This window comes from Juglans regia, chromosome 13 (assembly GCF_001411555.2).
Source record: "Juglans regia cultivar Chandler chromosome 13, Walnut 2.0, whole genome shotgun sequence".
Taxonomy (NCBI): Eukaryota; Viridiplantae; Streptophyta; class Magnoliopsida; order Fagales; family Juglandaceae; genus Juglans; species Juglans regia.
Window position 1 is genome coordinate 31,759,289 of NC_049913.1, and position 23,063 is coordinate 31,782,351.

General features: G+C 38.5%; 1 protein-coding gene across 3 annotated transcripts; it reads left to right on the forward strand.

Moving 5' to 3' along the window:
* On the forward strand, nucleotides 1-23,063 carry LOC108996610 (endonuclease MutS2). Of its 3 annotated transcripts, XR_001997040.2 has the most exons (22): nucleotides 1-339; nucleotides 447-575; nucleotides 1,072-1,239; nucleotides 1,342-1,425; nucleotides 1,722-1,772; nucleotides 2,372-2,428; nucleotides 2,514-2,596; nucleotides 2,755-2,878; nucleotides 2,965-3,024; nucleotides 3,402-3,644; nucleotides 3,938-4,018; nucleotides 4,148-4,295; nucleotides 4,990-5,117; nucleotides 6,008-6,055; nucleotides 6,154-6,284; nucleotides 6,475-6,557; nucleotides 19,788-19,891; nucleotides 20,384-20,454; nucleotides 21,126-21,430; nucleotides 21,607-21,769; nucleotides 21,878-22,477; nucleotides 22,778-23,063. XR_001997040.2 is itself a non-coding variant. In XM_018972595.2 (21 exons), exons 1-20 carry the CDS (start codon nucleotides 73-75, stop codon nucleotides 21,759-21,761), a joined length of 2,520 nt encoding a protein of 839 aa, XP_018828140.2. In that variant the 5' UTR covers nucleotides 1-72; the 3' UTR covers nucleotides 21,762-21,769; nucleotides 22,778-23,063. The 3 variants fall into 3 exon arrangements, 1 of the variants encoding a protein (XP_018828140.2); XR_001997039.2 differs by having other exon boundaries at nucleotides 21,607-22,477; XM_018972595.2 differs by lacking the exon at nucleotides 21,878-22,477.

The following is a 23,063-nucleotide window of genomic DNA, read 5'->3' on the forward strand; positions in this document are numbered from 1 at the left end:
TTGTGCTTTCTATCCAGGTCTCTCTTCCACGTACCAACGGTTTCTGTAGCTAAAGCCCAAAGAGAGACGGGAATGGATTACTGCGCATTGTTTGTAAATCCCAACGCCACCTCAGTCTCTGTTTTTCCGATTACTATTATCAAATCCGTTAGATTCAAGTACCCATGTTTCCTCAGACAAGCCCCCGTCTCCGCAAACCTTTCTATTACCTACGACGACGAAGCTACCAACAAGAAATCCTCGGTTCACCACGACAGTCTCAGAGTTCTCGAATGGGGCAGTCTCTGCGACGCCGTCGCATCCTTTGCCGGCACTTCCTTGGGCCGCGAAGCTACCAAAGTCTCTCCCTTTCTCTCCATCTGTCTATTACGTCATCAATGTTTATTCTTTTGCTTTGTTTGACAACTTTTTTTTTTTTGCATTTGGTTCTGTTTGCCCTGTGTTAGGCCCAGCTGTGCTCTCTGAACCAGACGTACGAGGAAAGCCTGAGGCTTCTGGAGGAGACTAATGCGGCCGTTGAAATGCACAAGCACGGTGGTTGCAGGTTGGACTTCGGTGGCATCGACGCAGTTCTCGTGAGGGCACTGTTCTTATTTCGCTGTTATCCTTTTTTTTTTTTTTCTTCACAGATGATATGTTAGTATTACTGAGTTTCAGTTGAGCAGATACAAAATGGTTGTTCTTAGAGGCAGCTTTTTCATTGTGGCTTTCGGTCATACATGTAGTGACAAATTTAATGAATACATGCACGGCCTTATCCAGCTTTTGTCCAGAGTTGGGTTCATTCTAGCTCGTTGAGAAACCGTTACGATTATTTTAGTATTTGTGGAATTTAATAATGGGCTATCTTCATTTTCTATTATTTATTTTGTGTTATAAAAAAGAAAGCAATGAATGCCAAAGAACCAAAGATTCTTTATTTAATTTCATGAATCAAAACACCTTCTCAGAATAACTCTTCAACATTTGCAAATGAAAGATTCCTTATTTCTCTGTTAAAAAATATGTGAATGTCTTCCCTTTTTATCATTCATGCCTTTCCTCCAAGTGTTTGCTATGTTGTCCGTGAAGGTGAAATCTGCTATCCTACAAGCACGGAGAAGTTTACCGGTGGATGGGAATAAGGCGATGGCGGTTGCAGCTCTACTACAGCTTGCTGATACTCTGCAGTTTAATCTAAAAGCTGCAATCAAGGAAGATGAAGATTGGTACAGACGCTTCATGCCTCTCACAGAAGATGTAATTGGACTATTGGAGCTTTAAGATTGAACCTAAGAACCTACTGTCTCCCTATCTTTTGAATGCTTTCATGGCCTTACTTCTCCCTTCCACGGCATGCAGATAATGGGATTGGTTATAAATCGATCATTAGTGAAATTCATATTGCAAGTAATTGATGAAGATGGCTCGGTTAAAGACTCCGCGGTTTGTACATATTTACCTCATATAATTTCCATCATTGCCATTATACATATTTCGGTGGTGCAATTCTATTGATTATTATAGTTGAGATAGATTTTGTGATGTCTTTCTAATTTTTTAGCCAAACTGTGTTTTTGTTGCAAAAATTTTTTGAAACTTAAATATTTTCTGTTCTGCTGCGATACATGTTTTGATAGGTTCTCTTTGTCATTTGTCCTGATGAAATTATTATTGGTTCATAAGTGTTCAGTATTTCCGTAATCTTATTAGTTTTGTTTTTCAAATTTTGTTCACTGTAGAGTTCAATGCTGAAACATGCACGCGATCGAGTGAGGATGCTTGAGAGAAAGGTAAAATCCAGTTTTTTGTCATATATTTTCTCCAAATGTTAGAAACTTCTAGGTGTCACCAGCCATTATTTGAGGAGGGCTATCAAGAGTAGTGCTTAATGAGCATACTAAGTGTAGTGCTTAATAAAGCAAGTCTAGTGCAGCCATCTGCCAGAAGATATCTAACCATCCTGCCCCTGAACATAGAACCACCCATTCCAATGGTGGTTTCTTGAAACTTTTAATATTGCTTCCAACAGTTTGGTTGAGTTGAGTTTAGATTTTTCATTGTAGTGAAGATGGGGAGCTCTTCTATCATTCATCTTTCTGTTGTTAGCGATTAAGGTTTATGGATAGTTAGGTAATCCAAGGGCCCAAGCAAGAGTCAAGCAGCTTGTTGGGAACTCTGCTAGGCAAATTGGGAACTCTGCAGTGCCTGTCTCACCTGCTTAAGGGCTCGACAGTCCTTTGGGCCCTATTTTCAGGCATATAAGTAGTTGGCAGGACCTGCAAGCAACTTTTCATTGTTATCATTCTGGCCAACAGCTTAAAAACAGCATTTCTCTAGATTGTTATCAACAATTTCATCTTAAGAATCTGTTGTTGTCTTCTCTGTTCAGATATATCATTTAATGGAGAGCCTAATTAGGAATGAAAAGAGTGAAGCATCGTTTCTGGTAACAACCATAAGATCAGAAGTGTATTTCTCTCTATCTTCGTTATTCCCTTGTCTTCCTACTGAATCGAGTAATACTGGTTCAGGAAGTGAGTAACATTGACGGCCGGTGGTGTATAAAATCAGTGGCTGATCGACTGACAAGTTTTAAGGGTCTACTGTTATCCAGGTCCATAAAATTTTGTTGTATAAATTTCAGCCAACACTGCACATGTAAACAATTTGGGTTTGCTTTTTAATTTTTTTTTCTTGATGACAAGGAATCCTGGTTTTCTAAATAATCCACGTACATTATAACCCTTTCCTGAGAGTTGTATACTGTTTTAGTGGTTCAGTCACAGGAAGCATTGTAGAGCCACTCTCTGCCGTTCCTTTGAATGATGAACTGCAGCAAGCAAGGGCATCAGCAGCAAAGGCTGAGGCAGATGTACTCTCAATGCTATCAGAAAAGGTTTTTGTTTTGTTGTATGATAATTATTTTCATTTGCAAATATTTACATTACTTATTGTGTTTTCATGTCGCTGTTTCTTGCACAGATGCAAATGGATCTTGATGAAATTGAACAGTTATTGGACATTATAATTCGGCTGGATGTGGTAGGTGTCTGATACCATTCTTCTTCGCCTCTCCCTCCCTTCCTATCTCTCTCTCTCTCTCTCTCTCTCTCGATCTTAGAAGAAACAAACTCCTCTACTTTATGCACTTTCTTTCTTAATGCCATGAGTTGCATAAAATGAAAATGAGAGCAGTTTAGCCAGCTTATAAAGTTTGAGCCATGGTCTTGTTAAGTCAAGTTGTGAATCCACTAAGTCAAGTAGTGAATTCATTCAGCAATTATTAAGGAATTTTAGACTTAAGTTTGGGAAAAGAAAGGTATGAGGTTAGTGCCTCAAAGATAGGTGTGTGCACACGCAAGCCATCAGATTGTTCTAGCTGGTGATTCCTCAAAGATGGGTGATTCCTTAACATGTAGGTCAATGCTCGAGCAACCTATAGTCTTTCATTTGGAGGCACGTGTCCTGATTTATTTCTCCCAGAAGGCAACGGCACTTCTGGTTCTGTTGCATCCATATCAGGGACCAAATCTTCAAAGGCAGCTTACCCGATTAAGAGGGAGTGGACATTGTATCTGCCAAAAGCTTATAACCCTTTGTTGCTTCAGCAGCACCGGCAAATTTTGCAGAAGGCCAGGAAGGATGTCAGTAATGCTACTAATGTAAGTTATACTCTAAAGCCACTGCTGTTATTTTTCTATCTTACTTTTTTTATTTACTTATTTTTTTGTTGGGGGAAGGGGGTTTGTTCCTGAATTAAGAGTTTGGTGTATGAATTTACTGTAAAGTACTCCGTGTTGAGATTAGAATTTTTCTATTTTAAAATGCTTCAATCATTGACTTTGTTGGAAAAAGGTATTTTCAGGTTGTTGCTACCAGTCATTACACCTTCATGTTTTGGTTTATGCAAAGAGTTGATGTCTCAGATATTATTAGTTAACGTTCTTTTCCTCAGGAAATCAGGAGGCAAAAGCAAGGTGAGATTATGTCACGAAAGGGAGATGCAGATATAGATCTTTTATCCTTAGAAATGCAGGTAACTTTTCACTAATATGGGTTGGAAGTTCATGTTACCAGTTTCCTAAAGTATTTTTCATTTGTTATTTTGCATCTCGAATGATAGTCAGATAATTTGTTTCAAGAAAAATTCCCTTCTGCTTGTTAGGTTACTGCTCTAGAACAAGCTCAACCAGTTCCAGTTGACTTTTTTATAGATCATAAAACTCGGGTCTTGGTCATAACTGGCCCCAATACCGGAGGCAAAACCATTTGCTTAAAGACTGTTGGATTGGCGGCTATGATGGCTAAATCAGGTTCATGCAATGTTTCTTTTAGTTTTATTAGTTCTTATTATATGCATTGATACCCTTTTCCATTGGACAGCCTCTATAGAATCTAGTGGGCTAACTATTCATGAATTTCTTGTATCATTTTATATTTCTAGAGAGGGGACTCTCTTATATACATCATGCATACCTGGATGCACCTTATGTATTTTGTTTAATAAATTTTATTTATTAAACGAAAAACGGTTAAAATGCCGATGGAATTCTAAATACAAGTCTCATAACTCACTAATATGCAGGGACTAAAGCATATTATTTCTATAGTTTTTTCCTTTTTCCTCAATCTAAATGTTTTGATATTTAGACATTTATGGTAAGCTTGATATAGTTACAGAAAATAAATACAGCTTGCCATAGATCTAGGTCGAGAATTTTCATGCATTAAACTATTGAGTCTAAAATGCTACTTCCAGTTACACATACCAAGTTTGCTTTGAGTTTCTCACTAATTTCATTCTTAATGTTGACAGTAGAAACTTGTGCAATCATAAATCCAGCCATGTGGCTCATGAATAATCTCATGAGGAATTTAAATATGTTAAGTTAGTGAGAACCAATGGAAGAATTTCAATAATAATTCTACTATACAGTCTGTTTTTCTTGTATCATTTTTAGAGTTTTACCACCTCTCACTGTCATAATCATTTTTCTATTGTTGCAGGTCTTCACGTTTTAGCTTCTGAATCTGTAAAAATCCCTTGGTTTGATGCTGTTTTTGCTGACATTGGGGATGAACAGTCCCTGTCCCAGTCTTTGTCTACCTTCTCTGGCCACTTGAAGCGAATAAGTGTAAGGATAATATATCTCAAAGCACATTTCTTTTCTCTTCGAATTAATGTTGTGTGACATCAACATTACCAGCTAGAGATTATAAATGCTTAGAAGTTGCTTAAGATTCGATATATGCCTCTTCTTCAATGTAATTCGTCAGCAGATTACATCTTCTGTTCACCATCAGTTACTTTTCAACCTGATTCCACATGTATGCTCATATGATATAGACTTTTTCATCATGGAATTTTCTTTAGTTAGTGTACATTTTAAACTTAATTGCCATGAAGCCATTAGCTACAAAGGTTCATAGCATGATTTTATGAATACATTCTTCTTGTTGATTTTGTTTCTATTTGTAAATGCTGGTATACTATTCCCATTGCCATGTTTCTTATGATCCCTTTACAGTTCTATTTCCATTACCGAATTTGCAAGGTTGCTTGTGCATGTCTATTTATTTTTCGACATGCAGCTCATTATCTTATTAAGAATATGTTTTCATAAGTTATACTTCATATTTCTGGAAATCTGATTAACTCAGACATGTGTGTAATTGAGATAGAAGCCTCTGTTATTCTTGATTTTTTATTTTTATTTTAAATTTCTATACCTATTCAGAGTTTGTTACATTGATCGGCATTTTAGTCTTGGGAACAATAATTTGTTATTCTTCACAGTTTGTTATGAAAGGATGTACAATTCCCAGTAACAATTGAGAGCTCTAATAATGATTTTATTTTGGCATAATGAACTTTAATTCGAACAGCTGTTTAAGTCAATAGACTCTTGTTTACGCAGTTTGAGTAAATACTAGGATGTGATGGTGATTTTCCTTGTGGATATAATACACTATTTACCTTTTCATATGAAAAGGTCACATGCAATTTCTTTATAACATCTTGCAGGACATTCAATCGCACTCAACAAGTCGGTCATTGGTGCTACTAGATGAAGTAAGTGCAAAAATTGCTTCAAAAGGAAACATGAGAAGAATAAGAAACTGACTTTTATGATGAGGTTATATAGATTACATTCCTTTTGCATTTGTAAGGTTGGTGCGGGAACCAATCCTCTTGAAGGTGCAGCATTGGGGATGTCATTACTGGAGTCTTTTGCTGAAACTGGTGCTTTGTTGACAATAGCTACGACACATCATGGCGAACTCAAAACCCTGAAATACAGGTACTTAATGTTTGTGTAAAGATCAAGCTGACATGTTGATAATATCAAGTTTCATTTGCTTAACATGTCTAGTTTAAAAAGGAAATTTAGTTTTGTTGAAGTTAATTGCAAGTAAGTTATGCCTCAATGTCGTGCTTGTTGACTGCCCTAAATTCATGGAATCATGTTCTTGAGATTGTTGCTTTAACAGTAATGACGCCTTCGAAAACGCATGCATGGAGTTCGATGAAGTCAACTTGAAACCAACATTCAAGATTCTCTGGGGTGTACCAGGTTTTTACCGTCACTTTTGGACCTCTGTCATTCATGCTGCTACTTTTTCCTTTTGCTTACTCCTTTTCCTTCTTTTTCTCAAAACTGGTTTTGATTTAAGTGTTAAAAAGACGGAAAAAGGTAAGAACTATTCCCAAACTGATGCAAAGTTCCAAATCTCATTATGTTCATTATTTTTTATAAAAAATTGTGTTTGATATATTAATGGAAAAGTTTCACGTCAATGTCTTTTTCCACAAAATGGAAGCCCTCATGTATGTAGGAAATGGCTTATTATGTTTCAACGAAGTGACCCCAGCCACTTTCTACCACATTCCAATGTTGGTGAAAAACAGTGATAATGTTTTTGTTCCACATAGCATAATGACTTTTATTACAAATCATATATGATCTGTATCAAGAAGTTGAATCATAATCATGTTCCTGTCTCAATAGTTTGTGAGACTGTTTTATGCATGGGATTTGGTCCTAAATTGGAGTTATGTTGACAGTGACTACTACCAAAAGCACGATGATATAGTGCAGTGTTATGAATGGCAAATACTAATTTAGTTACTTTTAATATGTGATTACTTAGTTTCTTATAAAAAAAAATATGTGATTACTTAGTCAACCTCTAGGGCTTGACTCAAGTGGTAAAGGCCTTGGGCTTGGAGATATGCTCCCCCCAAGTCTAAGGTTCAAATCCCCTTAAGTGCAAACAATCTCTAGGGGCCATCGGACTAGGGGATTTTCCCCTTAAATTACCTGACATGCATTTGTGGGAAACTTCTTGCCGAGGGCTTGTGCACCATTGGGATTAGTCAGGACGCTGTTCTTGGACACCCGGTGCCAATAAAAAAATGTGATTACTTAGGTTCGTTTTGGATAGTGAAAGTGTTTCATCTCATCATTACAATTTTTTCAAATTCTCACACAAAATATAATAAACAATTCAACTTTTTCAAATCTCAAAACAATAATAATATTAAAAAATAATATTTTAACAATATTTTATTCAACTTTCAACTTTCATCTAAAACCATTTCATCGCATCTCACTATCCAAACCGCACCTTAGTCTTTAGCCTGTTACTACCTTTAGCTGTACTATTAGAAATAAAAAAAACTACCTTCAGCGGTACTTTGTTAAAATACTGCAATCTCTAGTTATATAAAAAGAGCTTCCAATTATTTATTATTATTTTTTTGATAAGTAAGAAATTTATTAAAAACCACGTAATTAGGCATAGCCCAAGTACACAGGAAGTATATAAGAGAAAACACCTAATTACAGGTCTGTTTCTTGATATTGGGTCTGGGGTCTAGTTCTTGATTAATCTAGCTTTACCAACGTGGGATGATTGGTTTTAGTTAGATGGCTCGTGTTATAGAACTAGTTATTGAGTCCAAATGCTTTATTATAGCATTATGTGGAGGTGGTGGACTGAGAGTTACAGAGAGAAGCTGGAAGATAGAAAACTCGATGCTGATGGGTGTATCCTCTATACATTGGCTTGGAAAGGTGTTAGAGGAGAGCTTGAGCAGAAAAAAGGAGGTATACTCGGCAACACGCGAGGGTTATTGTAGTTTTATTGCCCAACGCTGTGAAAATAGGAAAGGAAGATATGTAGAAATATCAGAGTATGCTCAGGGAGGAAGAAGAAATATGCTTTGTATCCCAGAAGGTGAGAATGGCTGGGGATGGAGGAAGATGAGGGAGGCTTTGTTAGAACAAAGGAAAGAAAGAACAAGGGAAGGTGGTCTGCATGGAGGAGCCAATCCGAAGGAAGGAAGAGGGAAACTGAAACACTTAGAGAGATCGTATAAAGAGGTTCTTGCGACGTCGACACCGAGAGCTGCGAAGGAGGAGGTGGCTGCTGTGGCTGGTGCGAAGGGATTGGACAAAGGTAAGGGACGTTGGCAAGGTAGGGTGAACCATGCCCATGGCAGGGCCTCTGTCGACTGTCAGACATGGGAAATGCAAAGGAAGTTGTTGGAAATGCAGGGGCAGTTACGTGCATTGCAGAAGGATATGGCTACTATCGTAGCCTTTGTCGGTTCATTAAAGGATTGTGAGGGAGATGATAAGCTGAAGGAGGTGGATGGGCTGAGATTCACTCGAAAAAAGGCTCAACAGAAAGGAAAATTCAGCAAAAGATGGAATGTCTGGCGTCGGTCGAAAGCAGAAGATCAAGCTGGGGTTGGGCCGTCTCAAGTTAAGGCCCAAAGCTACGGACCACAGCCTAAGGCCCATTCATGCGGGTCGGTATCCAGGACCCAAGTAAACGGGTCTGGATCCGGGTCTTCAGAACTCGCGAAACCGAGTTCTAGCCCAATACACTCCATCGAGCTTCATGGGCTCGGGTTCACGCCGGACAGGGTACAGACGACGCCGACAGAGTGCGAGGAGCAACAGACGGCGCCGACGGAGGTAGTGGAAGTCGCCGGTGTGGTCTCGCCGGAGGCTTGTGTCCGAAATCCTCTGTTAGGCGTACAACCTAGGGTTCCTTCGGCAGAGGAGAACCAGAGCTTGCGTTTGGGGGAGGCTGGGATGTCTCTCTTTCCAGTGGAAGGGTCGGGGAGACCAGTAGCAGACCTAGAGTTGGCTGAGGTAGAAGAAGATTCTGATGACTTCATGCATTCTGTGGAAGATGAACTTTTCATCCCATGTGGTTTGGAGGATTTTTCTATGGGAAGTGAATTTCAGAATCAGAATAATAAAATGGGAAACCCTACCCCACTAAATTATTATTTTCCAGATCAAGCATCAGATTGGGTTATTCATAAAGCTAAAGAAATTCAACATGTTGTGGGAATTGAATGTGTTGGGTATGAGGAGCAGTTTATAGCCTTGTTAACTGCTATGGAAGCTGGCCATCATCAAGAAAAGAGGGGGAGCACAAAGAAGAGTAGGGAATTAAAAAGATTAATGTGGTCGATGAACTCGGAAGCAAGTTCTAGTAGGAAGAAGGCAAATGGGAAGGGGCTGAATGTTCTCCAATGAAGCCTAAGATTTTATCTTGGAATGTCCGGGGCCTAAACGAGGTAGAGAAGCCTCTTCGGATTCGTCGTCTACTTCGTGAATGGAAAGCGGACATAGTTTGTTTACAAGAGACAAAGTTGAAGATGATTAGTAGGAGGATTATCCGGAGTTTGTGGAGTAATATTTATGTGGATTGGGTATATTTGGCCTCATCAGGGGCTTCGGGAGGAGTTGTGATAATGTGGGATAGACGGGTAGTAGAGAAAGTGGAGGAGTACATAGGGAGATATATGGTAGCGTGTTCTTTTAAAAGTGTATCAGATGATTTCTTGTGGGCATTTGCTGGAGTGTATGGACCTAACTTAGATGTCAATAGAAGTATTTTATGGGATGAACTTGTAGGGGTACAAAGTTGGTGGGACCTCCCATGGTGTATTGGGGGGGATTTCAATGTGGTGCGCTTCCAGAGTGAAAGTTTGGGAAATAGAAGATTGAGACCAGCAAGTCTGGAGTTCTCTGAGTTTATTTTTGATTTAAACTTGGTAGATCTTCCATTAGCAGGGGGTCCAGCTACTTGGTCAAATAATCAGACATGGTCCCGTTTGGATCGTTTTCTGATTTCTTCTGAGTTCGAAAGCCATTTTCCGGATGTATGGCAAAAGCGTTTGAGTCGTATAACTTCGGATCATTGGCCTATTCTTCTGGATTGTGGAGGTGTACGTAACAGCAGAAGGTGTTTTAAGTTTGAAAATATGTGGTTGAAGTCAGAAGGTTTTGTGGAAAGGGTTAAAAGATGGTGGACGTCGTATCAATTTGAAGGTACACCCAGTTTCATTTTTGCAAACAAACTGAAAGCATTAAAAAAGGATCTAAAGGAGTGGAATAAACAAGCTTTTGGAAATGTGGAGGAGAACAAAAATTCCAAGTTGATGGAAATTCAGTATTTTGAAAGACTACAAGAAGGGAGGCCACTAAATGAAGAGGAACAAGCACAAAAAGTTTTGTTGGTTGCTGATCTTGAAAGGATAATCTTACAGGAAGAAATCTCATGGCGCCAAAAATCAAGAGCTCTTTGGTTGAAAGAAGGGGATCGGAGTACGAAATTTTTCCATAGAATTGCGAACTCACATAGAAGAAATAATAACATTGAAGTCCTGAGAATTGAAGGGGTTGAGAATAGAGAAGAAGAGGTTATTCAAGACCATGTGGTTGTTTTCTTCAAAAAGCTTCTCACGGAAGAGGTGGGTTGGAGGCCTACGTTAGATGGTCTAGCTTTTGACACTATTGAACCAGGGGATGTTACCAGATTGGAGAGGGCTTTTGAAGAGGAAGAGGTATTTGAAGTGGTTAGAAAGATGGCAAAAGATAAGGCTCCCGGACCGGATGGCTTCTCTATGGGTTTTTTCCAAGAGTGTTGGGAGGTGATTAAAGCAGATCTTTTGAAGGTATTTCAAGAGTTTTTCTTGTTAGGAAAGTTTGAGAAAAGTCTTAACACGACTTTTCTTGCACTAATCCCTAAAAAGGTAGGAGCCATTGAGATCACAGATTTTCGGCCTATAAGCTTAGTGAATGGTGCTTATAAGATCATTGCAAAAGTGCTGGCAAATCGATTAAGTGGGATATTGGGGAAAATTGTTTCCAAACCACAGAATGCTTTTGTTAAGGGTAGACAGATTCTTGATGCGGCTCTTATTGCTAATGAATGCTTCGACAGTAGACTGAAGATGGGCAAAGCAGGGATTATGTGTAAATTAGATATGGAAAAGGCGTACGATCATGTTAATTGGGATTTCCTTCTTTATTTACTGGGTAGGTGTGGGTTTGGTGAGAGGTGGAAGTCATGGATCAGATGGTGTATTTCTACGGTACGGTTCTCGGTGTTGATTAATGGTAGCCCAGAGGGTTTTTTCCCTAGCTCTCGTGGTTTGAGACAAGGGGATCCGTTATCTCCTATACTTTTTGTCATTGTTATGGAGGCATTGAGTAGGATGATCTCAGCCTTAGTGTCTAATGGTTCCATCAGTGGTTTCCAGATTGGATCACCGAGTAGGGGTATCGCAACTGTTTCTCACCTGTTGTTTGCAGATGACACGCTTATCATGTGTGAGGCTGATCACGCTCAGTTGAGGGCGGTGAAGGCATTGCTGCTGTGTTTTGAAGCAGTTTCTGGCTTGAAAGTGAATTATGATAAATCTGAGTTGGTACCGATTGGAGAAGTTCAAGACATAAGGGATTTGACGGGCATTCTGGGGTGTAAAATTGCGTCTTTACCTATGTCTTACTTGGGATTGCCGTTGGGTATAGCACCGAAGTCTCGTATGATTTGGGATACAGTAATTGAAAAAGTAGAAAGGAGATTAGCAGGGTGGAAGAGAATGTATTTATCGAAAGGGGGTCGGACTACTTTAATCAAAAGTACACTTTCTAACCTTCTCACCTACTTTTTATCTTTATTTCCTATACCGGCAAGTGTGGCGGGTAGACTTGAGAAGTTACAGAGAGGCTTTCTGTGGGGGGGCTTGGGAGAGGAGTTTAAATTCCACTTAGTTAAGTGGGAGATGGTATGTCGGCCTATCTCCAATGGCGGTTTGGGTGTCAGAAATTTGAGAGTTTTTAATCGGGCTTTACTAGGCAAATGGTTGTGGAGATATACCAAGGAACCAGAGGCCTTATGGAAGACGGTGATTGAAAGCAAATATGGTGATCTAGGGGAGGGGTGGTGTACCAGAGAAGTGAGAGGAACAGCGGGCAAGGGGTTATGGAAATACATTAGAAGAGGATGGGAGGTTTTCCAGCGATACACTAGATTGCACTTGGGGACAGGTGTCAAGATCAAATTTTGGAAGGATGCATGGTGTAGTACCAGTGTACTTTTAGATCTGTTTCCGTCTCTTTTCTTGATTGCAAGTAACAAAGATGCCACAGTGGCGGAAGTTATGGAAGTCTCAGTCACAGGTAGAAACATTCATTGGAACATCAACTTCAACCGGGCGGCACAGGATTGGGAGATGGGAAGTTTTGTAGAATTTTATAGCCTCTTATATTCTGTTCGACCGAACATTCAGCAGGAAGATGAGATGTGGTGGCATCCTGCAGAGAAAGGGGTATTCTCAGCTCGCTCTTTCTATAAGGTTCTCACACAAGAACCAGAGATACAGTTTCCTTGGAGAAAGCTTTGGCGCCATAAGGCTCCTCCCAAAGCCTCTTTCTTTGTGTGGACAGCGTCTTTGGATAAGATACTCACTACGGATAATCTAAGAAAGAGAAGGATAATTATTGCAGATTGGTGCTGTATGTGTAAAAGAGGGGGCGAGACGGTAAATCACTTACTTCTACACTGTGAGATAGCTAAGACTATTTGGGATGAGGTGTTTAAAAGGATGGATATGGCGTGGGTGATGCCGGAAACAGTTTTGGATGTATTGGCTTGCTGGAATTCTATCCGGGGGATGAGACAGATTAAAGCAGTGTGGAAGATGATCCCTACCTGTATTATGTGGTGTCTATGGCAGGAACGAAATGAGAGGACTTTTGAAGACAAAGAGAGATCTGTGGAGGAGTTAAAATTGTTATTTTTTAAAACTCTTTGTACTTGGGCCATTGCTATAGACTTAAATGGCATGGACCTTCATGAATTCCTAGTTTCCAACATGCCTTCATAAACAGGGCATTTTCTTTGTATCATGTTACTTTGGTAATTCAATAAAGTCTTATTTTACTTATCAAAAAAAAAAAAGTTGAAAAACAACACGAAAGTCATTGAAACTAAATCCATCCATTACAATAACTGAAGCCCAGTGCAACAAAGTATGAAAAAAGAAAGCCCTAATCCCATCCACCGAGTGTTCTCAATTGTTGAAACAACGACTGTTCCTCTCATTCCGAATACACCACATAAGACAAACAAGAATCATCTTCCAAACAGTTGCTATTTGACGTTTTCCTTGAATCCCTCTCCAACAGGCCAAAAGATTCCCCACACTCTTAGGCATCACCCAAGAAATGCCAAGCTTGACAAAGACCTCAACCCACAAAGCCCTCGACACATCACAATGAAGAAGAAGGTGATCCGCCGATTCTCCACACCTTTTGCAGAAAAGCACCAATCCATTGCAACGATACCATGCTTTCTCAGCTTATCAATAGTAAGGATTTTCCCATGAGAAGCCAACCACCTGAAGAATCAGACCTTGAGTGGCACTTTGCATCTCCAAATATTTTTCCAAGGGAAAAAATAATAGAAGAATGTGGCACCAAGACTTTGTACAAAGATCTAACCAAAAATTTCTTATTACCAAGCTGATTCCAGATTAATCTATTCTCCCCTCCAAATTTTAAATTTAAGGCATAGAGCAAGCTGTAAAAATCAGTGATAGCCCCCACCTCCCAATCGTGGGCATCTCTAATAAAACTGACTGACCACTGAGTCAAACCAGCAGTGTTGCTCATGCAATCAGCTACCAAAGCGCCTTTATTTGAAGCAATCCTAAAGAGGGAAGGGAAAGCAATCTTCAAGGCCATGTCTCCACACCATAAATCCTGCTAAAAACTGATTCGGTTACCCCTACCCGCATCAAATCTGAAATTTCTAAAGAACTCCCCCATCCATTGCTAATGAATTTCCTCACTCCCACTCCATATGCCCCTAACCTCATTTGAGCACCAACCTCCCCAAATACTCTCATATTTGGCATCAATAACAATCCTCCAAAGAGCATCCCCTTCTTGATGATACCGCCACAACCATTTCCCTAAAAGTGACTTATTAAAAGTTTTCAGCTTTCTAATCCCCAAACCTCCCAAATATAAAGGAAAACAAATCTTATCTCACTTGAGCAAGTGGAATTTCTTCTCACCCCCAATCCACCCCACAAGAAGTCACGGAATATCCTTTACATTCTATTAACCACTCCTGCAGGTAAAGGAAATAAAAATAGGAAATAAGTTGGGATATTAGATTAAGTGCTCTTGATTAAGGTGATTTTACCACCGTTGAACAAGTAGTTCCTTTTCCAGCTAGCCAACCTACATTCAGTTTTCTCTAAAACCCCATCCCAAATTGCCTTTGATTTAAAAGGTGCCCCCAAGGGGAGACCTAGATATTTCATAGGCAAAGAAGAAACCTTACAACCCAATATATCAGCCATATATTAGGGGCTTTCTAATATGGGCAATGTGTTTTCTTGTATACATTCAGTGTACTTGGTTAGTCCTATTGATATATATATATATATATATAATATTTTTACTTATAAAAAAAAAAGTAGATCAGCCAAATCCCCTAGATTATTTACCAAACCTATGGGGACCATTTCAGATTTAGACAAATTGACTTTTAAACCAGAAACAACTTCAAAACATAACAAAAATGCCCTCCATGAACAGATTTGATCAGAATTTGGCTCACAGCGGATTAGAGTATCATCCGCAAAAAGTAAATGAGAGACATTAATGCTGCCATGAACGGAACTGCCCACCGAGAAGTCCGAAATAAAACCCCTATCCCCCACCACCTTCAACATTCTACTCAACACATCCATAACTAAAACAAAGAGAAATAGGGACAAAGGTTTCCCTTGTCTCAGTCCCCGTGAGTTGCTAAAAAAACTAGCTGGAGTGCCATTAACCAAAACTAAAAATCTAGCCGAAGAAATGCAATTATACCATTTTTCCCCAAAACCATGCCTACCAAGGATATATATAAAAAAATCCCAATTGACATGGTAAAAAAACTTCTCCATATCCAATTTGCAAAGGATGCTTCCCCTAATTCTACTCTCTAAGCATTCATTAGCTATGAGAACGGAGTCAAGAATTTTTCTACCCTTGACAAAGGCATTTTGAGACTTTGTGATGATCTTCCCCATAACCATACTCAAACGGTTAGTGAGTACTTTCGAGATAATCTTGTACACACCACTAACAAGACTGGGTCGATAATCGTTCACCTGACCCAACTTTTTTAGGGATAAATGCAATGAACATAGCATTAAGGCTTTTCTCAAATTTCATAAATGAGTGAAATTCAAGAAAAACCTTTATGATGTCCTCCCTGACAATGTTCCAACATGCCTGAAAAAATGCCATGGAAAAGCTGTTGGGACAATGCCATGGAAAAGCCGTTGGGACCTGGTGCTTTATCTTTGACCATACCTCTTATCACATTAAGCACCTCCTCCTCTTCAAACATTCTCTCCAACCAAACTGCACTAGGCTGGTCAATCGAATCAAAAGCAAGCCCATCCCATCAACTTTAGGTCTCCAAGAATACTTCTCCATAAGAAGCTTTTCATAAAAAAGGTCAATGTGATCCTTAATAGTTGAATGATCTGTAAGAACACTACCATCTGAGTGGAGCACCTCAATTGCATTATTTCTTCTATGAGAATTAACAACTCTATGAAAGAATCTGGTGCACTTGTCTCCTTCCTTCAACCAAAGAGCCCTAGACTTTTGAGTTTGAAATCTCCTCCATAGGAGTGATTTTTTCTAGATCAATTGCAACACTAAGGGTATGTTTGGGTACCAAACTACTCTCAACACTTTTCAAGTATTCTCGTACTTTTAAAAATACTTCACATGCCAAACAACTTAAAATACTCTCAATGGGACCCATAAACTCACTTCAATCTCTACTCATAACTATTCACAAACATTCTATAATACTTATCACTATTATATATAAATAAAAAATAAAATCACTAAAATATATAAATAAAAAATAAAATCACTATAATATATAAATAAAAAATATTTATCACTATTATATATAAATAAAAAATAAAATCGTTATAATATATAAATAAAAAATAAAATCGCTATAATATATAAATAAAAAATATTTATCACTATTATATATAAATAAAAAATAAAATCACTATAATATTTATCACTATTAAATATAAATAAAAAATAAAATCATTATAATATATAAATAAAAAATAAAATCACTATAATATATAAATAAAAAATAAAATCATTATAATATTTATCTCTATTATATATAAATAAAAAATAAAAATAAAATCACTATTATATATAATTAAAAAATAAAATACTATAATATTTATCACTATTATATATAAATTAAAAATAAAATCACTATAATATATAAATAAAAAATAACATTACTATAATATTTATCACTATTATATATATATAAATAAAATCATTATAATATTTATTACTATTATATATAAATTAAAAATAAAATCATTATAATATTTATCATTATTATATATAAAAGTAAAATAAAATCACTACAATATTTATTAATATTAAAAAATCACTATAATAAAATCATTATAATATTTATTACTAAAAATAAAATCACTATAATATTTATAGGACCCACATTTTTCAACTACCTACTCAAAAGTCAACAACTCAACATACTTCACACATCCAAATAACTCAAAATATTCTCAATGGGACTCACAAACTTACTCTAATCTCTACTCATAACTATTCACAAATATTCTCAACACTTCTTACTATCCAAACGTACCCTAAGTTTCCTTTCCTTCTCATCAACCGAGAGAACCCCTAGAGCCTCTTTTTCATCAAATCTATGCAACTCCTCGAAAAGAGACTTTCTTTGATCCCCAATGTTCCCGAGCACCTCCTTATTCCATTTCTTCAAGTCATTCTTCAAAACTTTGAGTTTTCCAGCTAAGACAAAGTTGGGCGTACCCGACAATTGATAAGAGGACCACCACACTCTCACCTTATCTACAAAATGATCAACTTTGAGCCACATGTTCTTGAATTTAAAATATCTCCGCCCCTCATGAATACCCAGACAATCCAGAAGGATGGAAAAATGATCAGAGCATAATCTAAGTAGACGCTTTTGACATAATTCAGGGAAATGCGCCTCCCAAGAGGGAGAAACAAGAAATCTGTCTAGCCTAGACCATGCCCTCCCGTTCGACTGTGTAGGTATTTCTTGTGAGGGTTTTGAAGAACAATTCAAAACCCTCACAAGAAATCCTACATAGTCACATATTTCATCCACTTTTTGTAAAACCCAATCGGAATGTAAACTAGCCCAAGAGTGAGCCGAAGGCAGAGAGCAGATAAGACTAGGCTCATCCCCCATATCTTCCACTCCATTAATAGAAACACCCACCCTAGTCCCCTTGCATACCAAGTACAAATCGTGCTTATCATTAGACTCAACATCCGTAATCGCCAAATCTGTGTCCTTGTTTGTGCACAAGACCCTGGAAAAATTATCCTCATTGATAATATGGGGAGACACCCTCACAGATTCATCAACCACGACTACACCAGAAGTAGAGGTGTGCAACTGGTGACAGTCGGGATGAGAAGGGAGACCATGCGATGTGGAGATTGGCACTTGCAAAGGAGCTAGGGGGTTTCCGGAAATTGGCAACATGTTCTATGACAACAGAGAGGTTCCTTGAGCAACCACCGGCGACAACCGAGACCTATTCACGTTCGTGCTTGAGGAAGAGGCACTAGGATGAGCTTTAACCATCGGTGCTGACATAGGAAGAGGGTCACCTTGCGACCGGAGACAAGTTCTGTGACGACGGAGAGGTCCCTTGAGCAACCGCCGACAAAATCCAAGACATATTCGCATTCTTGCCCGAGGAAGAGGCACCGGGATTAACTTTGACCATCAACGTTGACATAGGAAGGGAGTCACCGACTGCCGGCGACAAGTTTTTTGGTGACGGAGTGGTGCCCTGAGCCGGCGTTGTCCAATGCTTGTTCTTGTTCGTGCCTGAGGAAGAGGACCCATAATGGGCTTTGACCCACCATGATAGAGAAATGGGCTTCAGACCCAGCCCATTGCCACCAATATAATCTTTCGAGCCTGTTCCATCACCCCTACCAGCTGCAGTCTTAGGCCCATGGGCTTTGGCAGAGGGGGAACTTAAGTGACAAGGGCCTTTCAAAACGCTACCTAAGCCCATAACGAAGCCCAAGCTCGAGTCAATTTTATTCATTGAGCCATTGATCTTCTCCAGAACACCTGACAACTCAGCTCTGGCTGCCCACAACATCCCTTCGACTTCCCCGATTGATGAGATACACAAAATGCGAATTGCCACCCCTACATGTCTCCTCATGATGCCATTTGTCAACATGTAATGAGAACTGCCATTCATTTTGAACTTCACCACCAATCACCTTCCCCTTCCTTCGATTATCACCCTCCATGCCATTGAAGCTATTACTTGTTGGAGGACATGCCGGTTTCTTCAAGACTGATGCAAATGAAGCACCGTTTGGGAGGAAGACCCTTCCCGATGACGACATGCCGCTAGGCCCCTTCCCATGCCGTTCCTGAACATCAATATCCCGAGCATATTGGACTCTATTTTCCTCTTCCAAAACAGGGACTTCAGAACCAGCAATCAAACACATGTTAAACGTGAATTCTTCCCAACCTCTACCATGCAATCCTTCGGGAATAATCAGAGAGCCCCTTTTGCTCCCATTCCCATAGTCAACCAATGACAAAAAAGACTCCTCAAATTAGCATGACGCTGAATAATCACAACTCCATTACCCTCCCACAACTTTCTGAAAAACCTATCACGCCATGGGTGTGCCAAGCATTACTCCATGACATCACCGGCACCCTAGAGAAAAAAACTTGACCACCCTTCTGCTCCTCTCAGAAATGCGAATATAATTTCCTCCCTCCTTCGAAAAAACGAAGGTCTTGGATTCCACCTTCAAATGCCTAGAACTCGACATCAATCCCTCCTCTCACAAGAAATAAGTAAAAAGAAACTAATAGAGAGACAGAAAAGGGAAAGGACGTGGTTAATTCTGGCGAGAAGCCCCTGAATTAGCCATATCTGATCGTCGAAGAGAGAGGGAGGAGAGAGAAAAACATTCGAATATTATTAATATCAGCTCCAATACACCGCGGAAGGTTCTACCAACAAATAGAAACTTTATTTTATTACTAGAAACTTGATTGCAATTGAGGAAATGCAGTTTGAAACAAATCATGTACTGTTGAATGGCTAAGGAGTGGAGAGGGCTAAATTGATGCGTCAAAAAATTTTGTACAATGTAGGGTTTCCAATTCTGGAGCATTGATCTTTCCACTCCTTAAAACAATTGTAACGTCTGTGAATTTGTGAACCACTTCTTGTGCCTTAGAAAAGTTTCAGACCAATTTCTCACTGGGCAACCAATGGCAATTAGGTGTTCTATTTGATCTCATATTATTATGATAAAACTACCGACTACAGCTCAACAAGTGGTATTTTACTGTAGGACGTTCAAATGCAATCAATATTGCTGAAAGGTTAGGACTCCCCAGTGCAATTGTAGACAATGCTCGTGAACTATATGGTGCAGCTAGTGCCGAGATAGATGAGGTAATGCACATGAGCTCATACTTTTTCTTTTCTAATTTTGGAATTCCATTTGTCCATAGAGTTTAAAGATTCTTATTTTGAACTTGCAGAATATAGTGTAGTTTTGGCTTTTCTTCGTTGAATATACACCTAAAGAAAACTTCTCCCATCTGTGTTAAAATAATTCCCATCTGTTCTTTAATTGTTGGTAACAGAAAAGGAGTTCTAGAATGACTTGATTGCTGTTCCGGATAGGATTAGCAGCAGAGTTTATTATTTCAAAAGTGGAATTTTGCTTGGGCTACGTGATTTATCATCAAACTGAATTCATTATGCAGACATAATTTAATTATGTTATGCAAAGTTTAATATTTTTTTATTTCAAAATTGCAGCCCCTTGCCACTATTTCAAGATTGCATTTATAGATGCCAGATAACTGTAGCTAATTCTTTGAACTGTATATGACCAAGATGTCATCTATCCCATTTACTTTCTGTTATATTTTAATGCAGGTCATAACTGATATGGAAAGGTTCAAGCAAGATTTCAAGGAGCAATTAGAGGAAGCGCAACATCATGTGCTGTGAGAATCTTTTGCTCAAAAAATAAAAGTAGTAATGTACTCTAGTCCCACAGTTTTGCGTATAGAGATAGAAGTGTGGTGAGCACCATATATGCTATTTCAAGCTCACATCTTAAAAGGTTATGAAGACCATAATCCCTTATTAATACATAATGTGATGCAAGGACCATTGCCATGACCAAATCCCCTTCCCCCACCCCCTCTAAAATCCTACTTTTTTCCGCTAATTAAACCATAACCCATCCTGTTTAATGTAATAGATAATTTTGACAGTTGATGTGATATACAATTGGGTGTCCCAATTATCAAATTTCTTTGGCATCTAGAACGGTTGCCAAGAGACATTGATGGGCAAAACTGTTTAGGCATCACATGTATTGAGTATGATATAAACCATTATTCTAAAATACGAAGGAATATTTTTTTAGGTCTACTTGCTGTACTTTACGCTTATCTTTCTTGGACTAGTGAACACTAATTCTGACAACAGTACAAGAACGGGCCTTTTCCATATGGTTCTCACTTATTTCAAATAAATATAATTCCAGTTTGGTAAACTTGCTTCCTAATGACTGATACTCATTATTAAAATGGCTAACCTTGTTTTGAGAGCAGAAAAATCTATGCTCTGATGGATGCTTTACTTGGTATTTATGTGTTTGTGACCATAGGCTCTCAAAGGATCTTTATGAAAATCTGTTGGTCGCAAGAAGGAAGATAATGGAACATAGCACTGATCTAAGATTAAGGAAGATGCGTGAAATATCCGAGGCTGCAGCAGTGGCACGTTCTATTCTTCACAGGAAAGTGCGACAGCATCGTGCATCTGTAATTCAATCTTCACAGCCAAATCCAGCTGATAAAAGCCGGCATTCATTGGGAATTAATGGCCAGTATAACACAGCAGAATACAGTGAACCTCCTATTGCATCTAAGTGTGCATCTTTTGTTGAAGATATTAAGAAATCACCATCAGGTATTCTTTAGAATTGATGAGATCCTCCCTGCTTCTATGAAAAATGTTTGCAAGGAATAGTTTCCAACTATATTGAAGCTTTTTGTCCAAGAATGAGACTATCTTAATCTTGTATTGGTTAAGAAGGTCATTTAATGATGTTTGAATAGATTTTCTTTCACCTATATATATTGCAGAGAAGTCTCAGCTTCCTAAGATTGGTGATATAGTGTATGTTTCTTCTCTTGGGAGGAGGGTGACAGTTTTAAGAGTGGAGCCATCTAAAAATGAAATAGTTGTGCAAAGTGGTAACATGAAGCTGAAGTTAAAGCTCAATGATGTTCAGACATGACTAACAAGGTTTGTGAATAGCCTTCTGAATATGTAAGCTTTTTTCTTCTAGTGCAAAGCATTTATATGGCCTTTTGTGTCCATTCCCTGTCCAAATGAGCAAAACCACATTGCCAGGTCTAGTATTGGTTCTGTTTCACCATAAATTAGTCAGCAACTCAGAAGTGGTTAACAGAATCTATCAGCAAGGAAAGGGTGACCCTCACCATGGATTTTGGAATTCATGTATCTCATATTTTCAGCCATGCTCCAAAGATATTATGGATCTATAAGTTTGAATTTCTGCTACCCTTTCTGAATTGGATCTTTCTCCCATTGTCGGATCTCAGCAACTTGGTCATGTTGATGTATATTCTTTCTACCACTCATATGTATGTATGTATGTATGTATGTATGTATGTATGTATATGTATATATGTTGCACATGGAGGTATCGTCTGACTTGTATGTCAAGCCTTATGGGAAGGCAGATCGTGTTGGATACCCTTTTTATCTGGTGTACTCAAGGAGCGGGACCATTGGAAGAACTTTTAGATAGATGGCCAGAAACTTTCTGAAATGAAATTTGAATTTCTAAAACCAGATGTTTTAATACTTCAACGAGGCAATTCATAGTGCAAAGATATCCTTGGCAATGCAAACCCATATGCTAGTGGAGGCTCCACAAGATCAGGAAAAAAAAAAAAAACTGTGACATCTCGGAGATCTAAAGAAAAGGTGCACAGTATACTTCTGTTTTACTTCATTTCTAGTTTAGTTGAACAATAGAAATGTAAAGAATGTCACAGCAATAAATTAGAAATGCTACCCCATTTATCCCATTGGTCGGTCTTCAGATCAGATGATCAATGATCTATCTTGTTAAATGTGACGGGAAAGTTCATATTAGATGGTGAGATTATTGACTTCCTGGAAAATGGATTGAAGCTGTAAATTAAAAGTGTGATTGTTGAGCGTCCCATAGGCCATATTTGGTGTTTGTGACTGTAGATCCTGAACATTTGCATTGGGATGCAGGTACAGTTGGTTTTGTTACCGTCGCTGCATTTTTGGTAAGGCGCGCATGCGATTTGCTGGAAAGATTTATCAAAGAAAAGGAGGGAAGGAAGAATTATAATTCTCGTTGGGGATGACTGAGATCCCTATTCATGCATATTTGGGATGGTACTTGTATATATACAAGCTAGACGCACCAGCATTAAGTTGTTTGCATTTGTATAAGTTAGCTTTTTGTATCATGTGAGTAGGAAACAGTTTCTTTCCATCTTTTTCTCAAAGGAAACAATATAACTACAGTTTTTTA

Coding starts and splice junctions, on each gene's coding strand:
- LOC108996610 (XM_018972595.2), top strand. CDS start 73: ATGGATTACTGCGCATTGTTTGTAAATCCCAACGCCACCTCAGTCTCT. Junction 3,025..3,401: donor TTATAATTCGGCTGGATGTG/GTAGGTGTCTGA, acceptor CTTAACATGTAG/GTCAATGCTCGAGCAACCTA. Junction 6,056..6,153: donor CATTGGTGCTACTAGATGAA/GTAAGTGCAAAA, acceptor TGCATTTGTAAG/GTTGGTGCGGGAACCAATCC.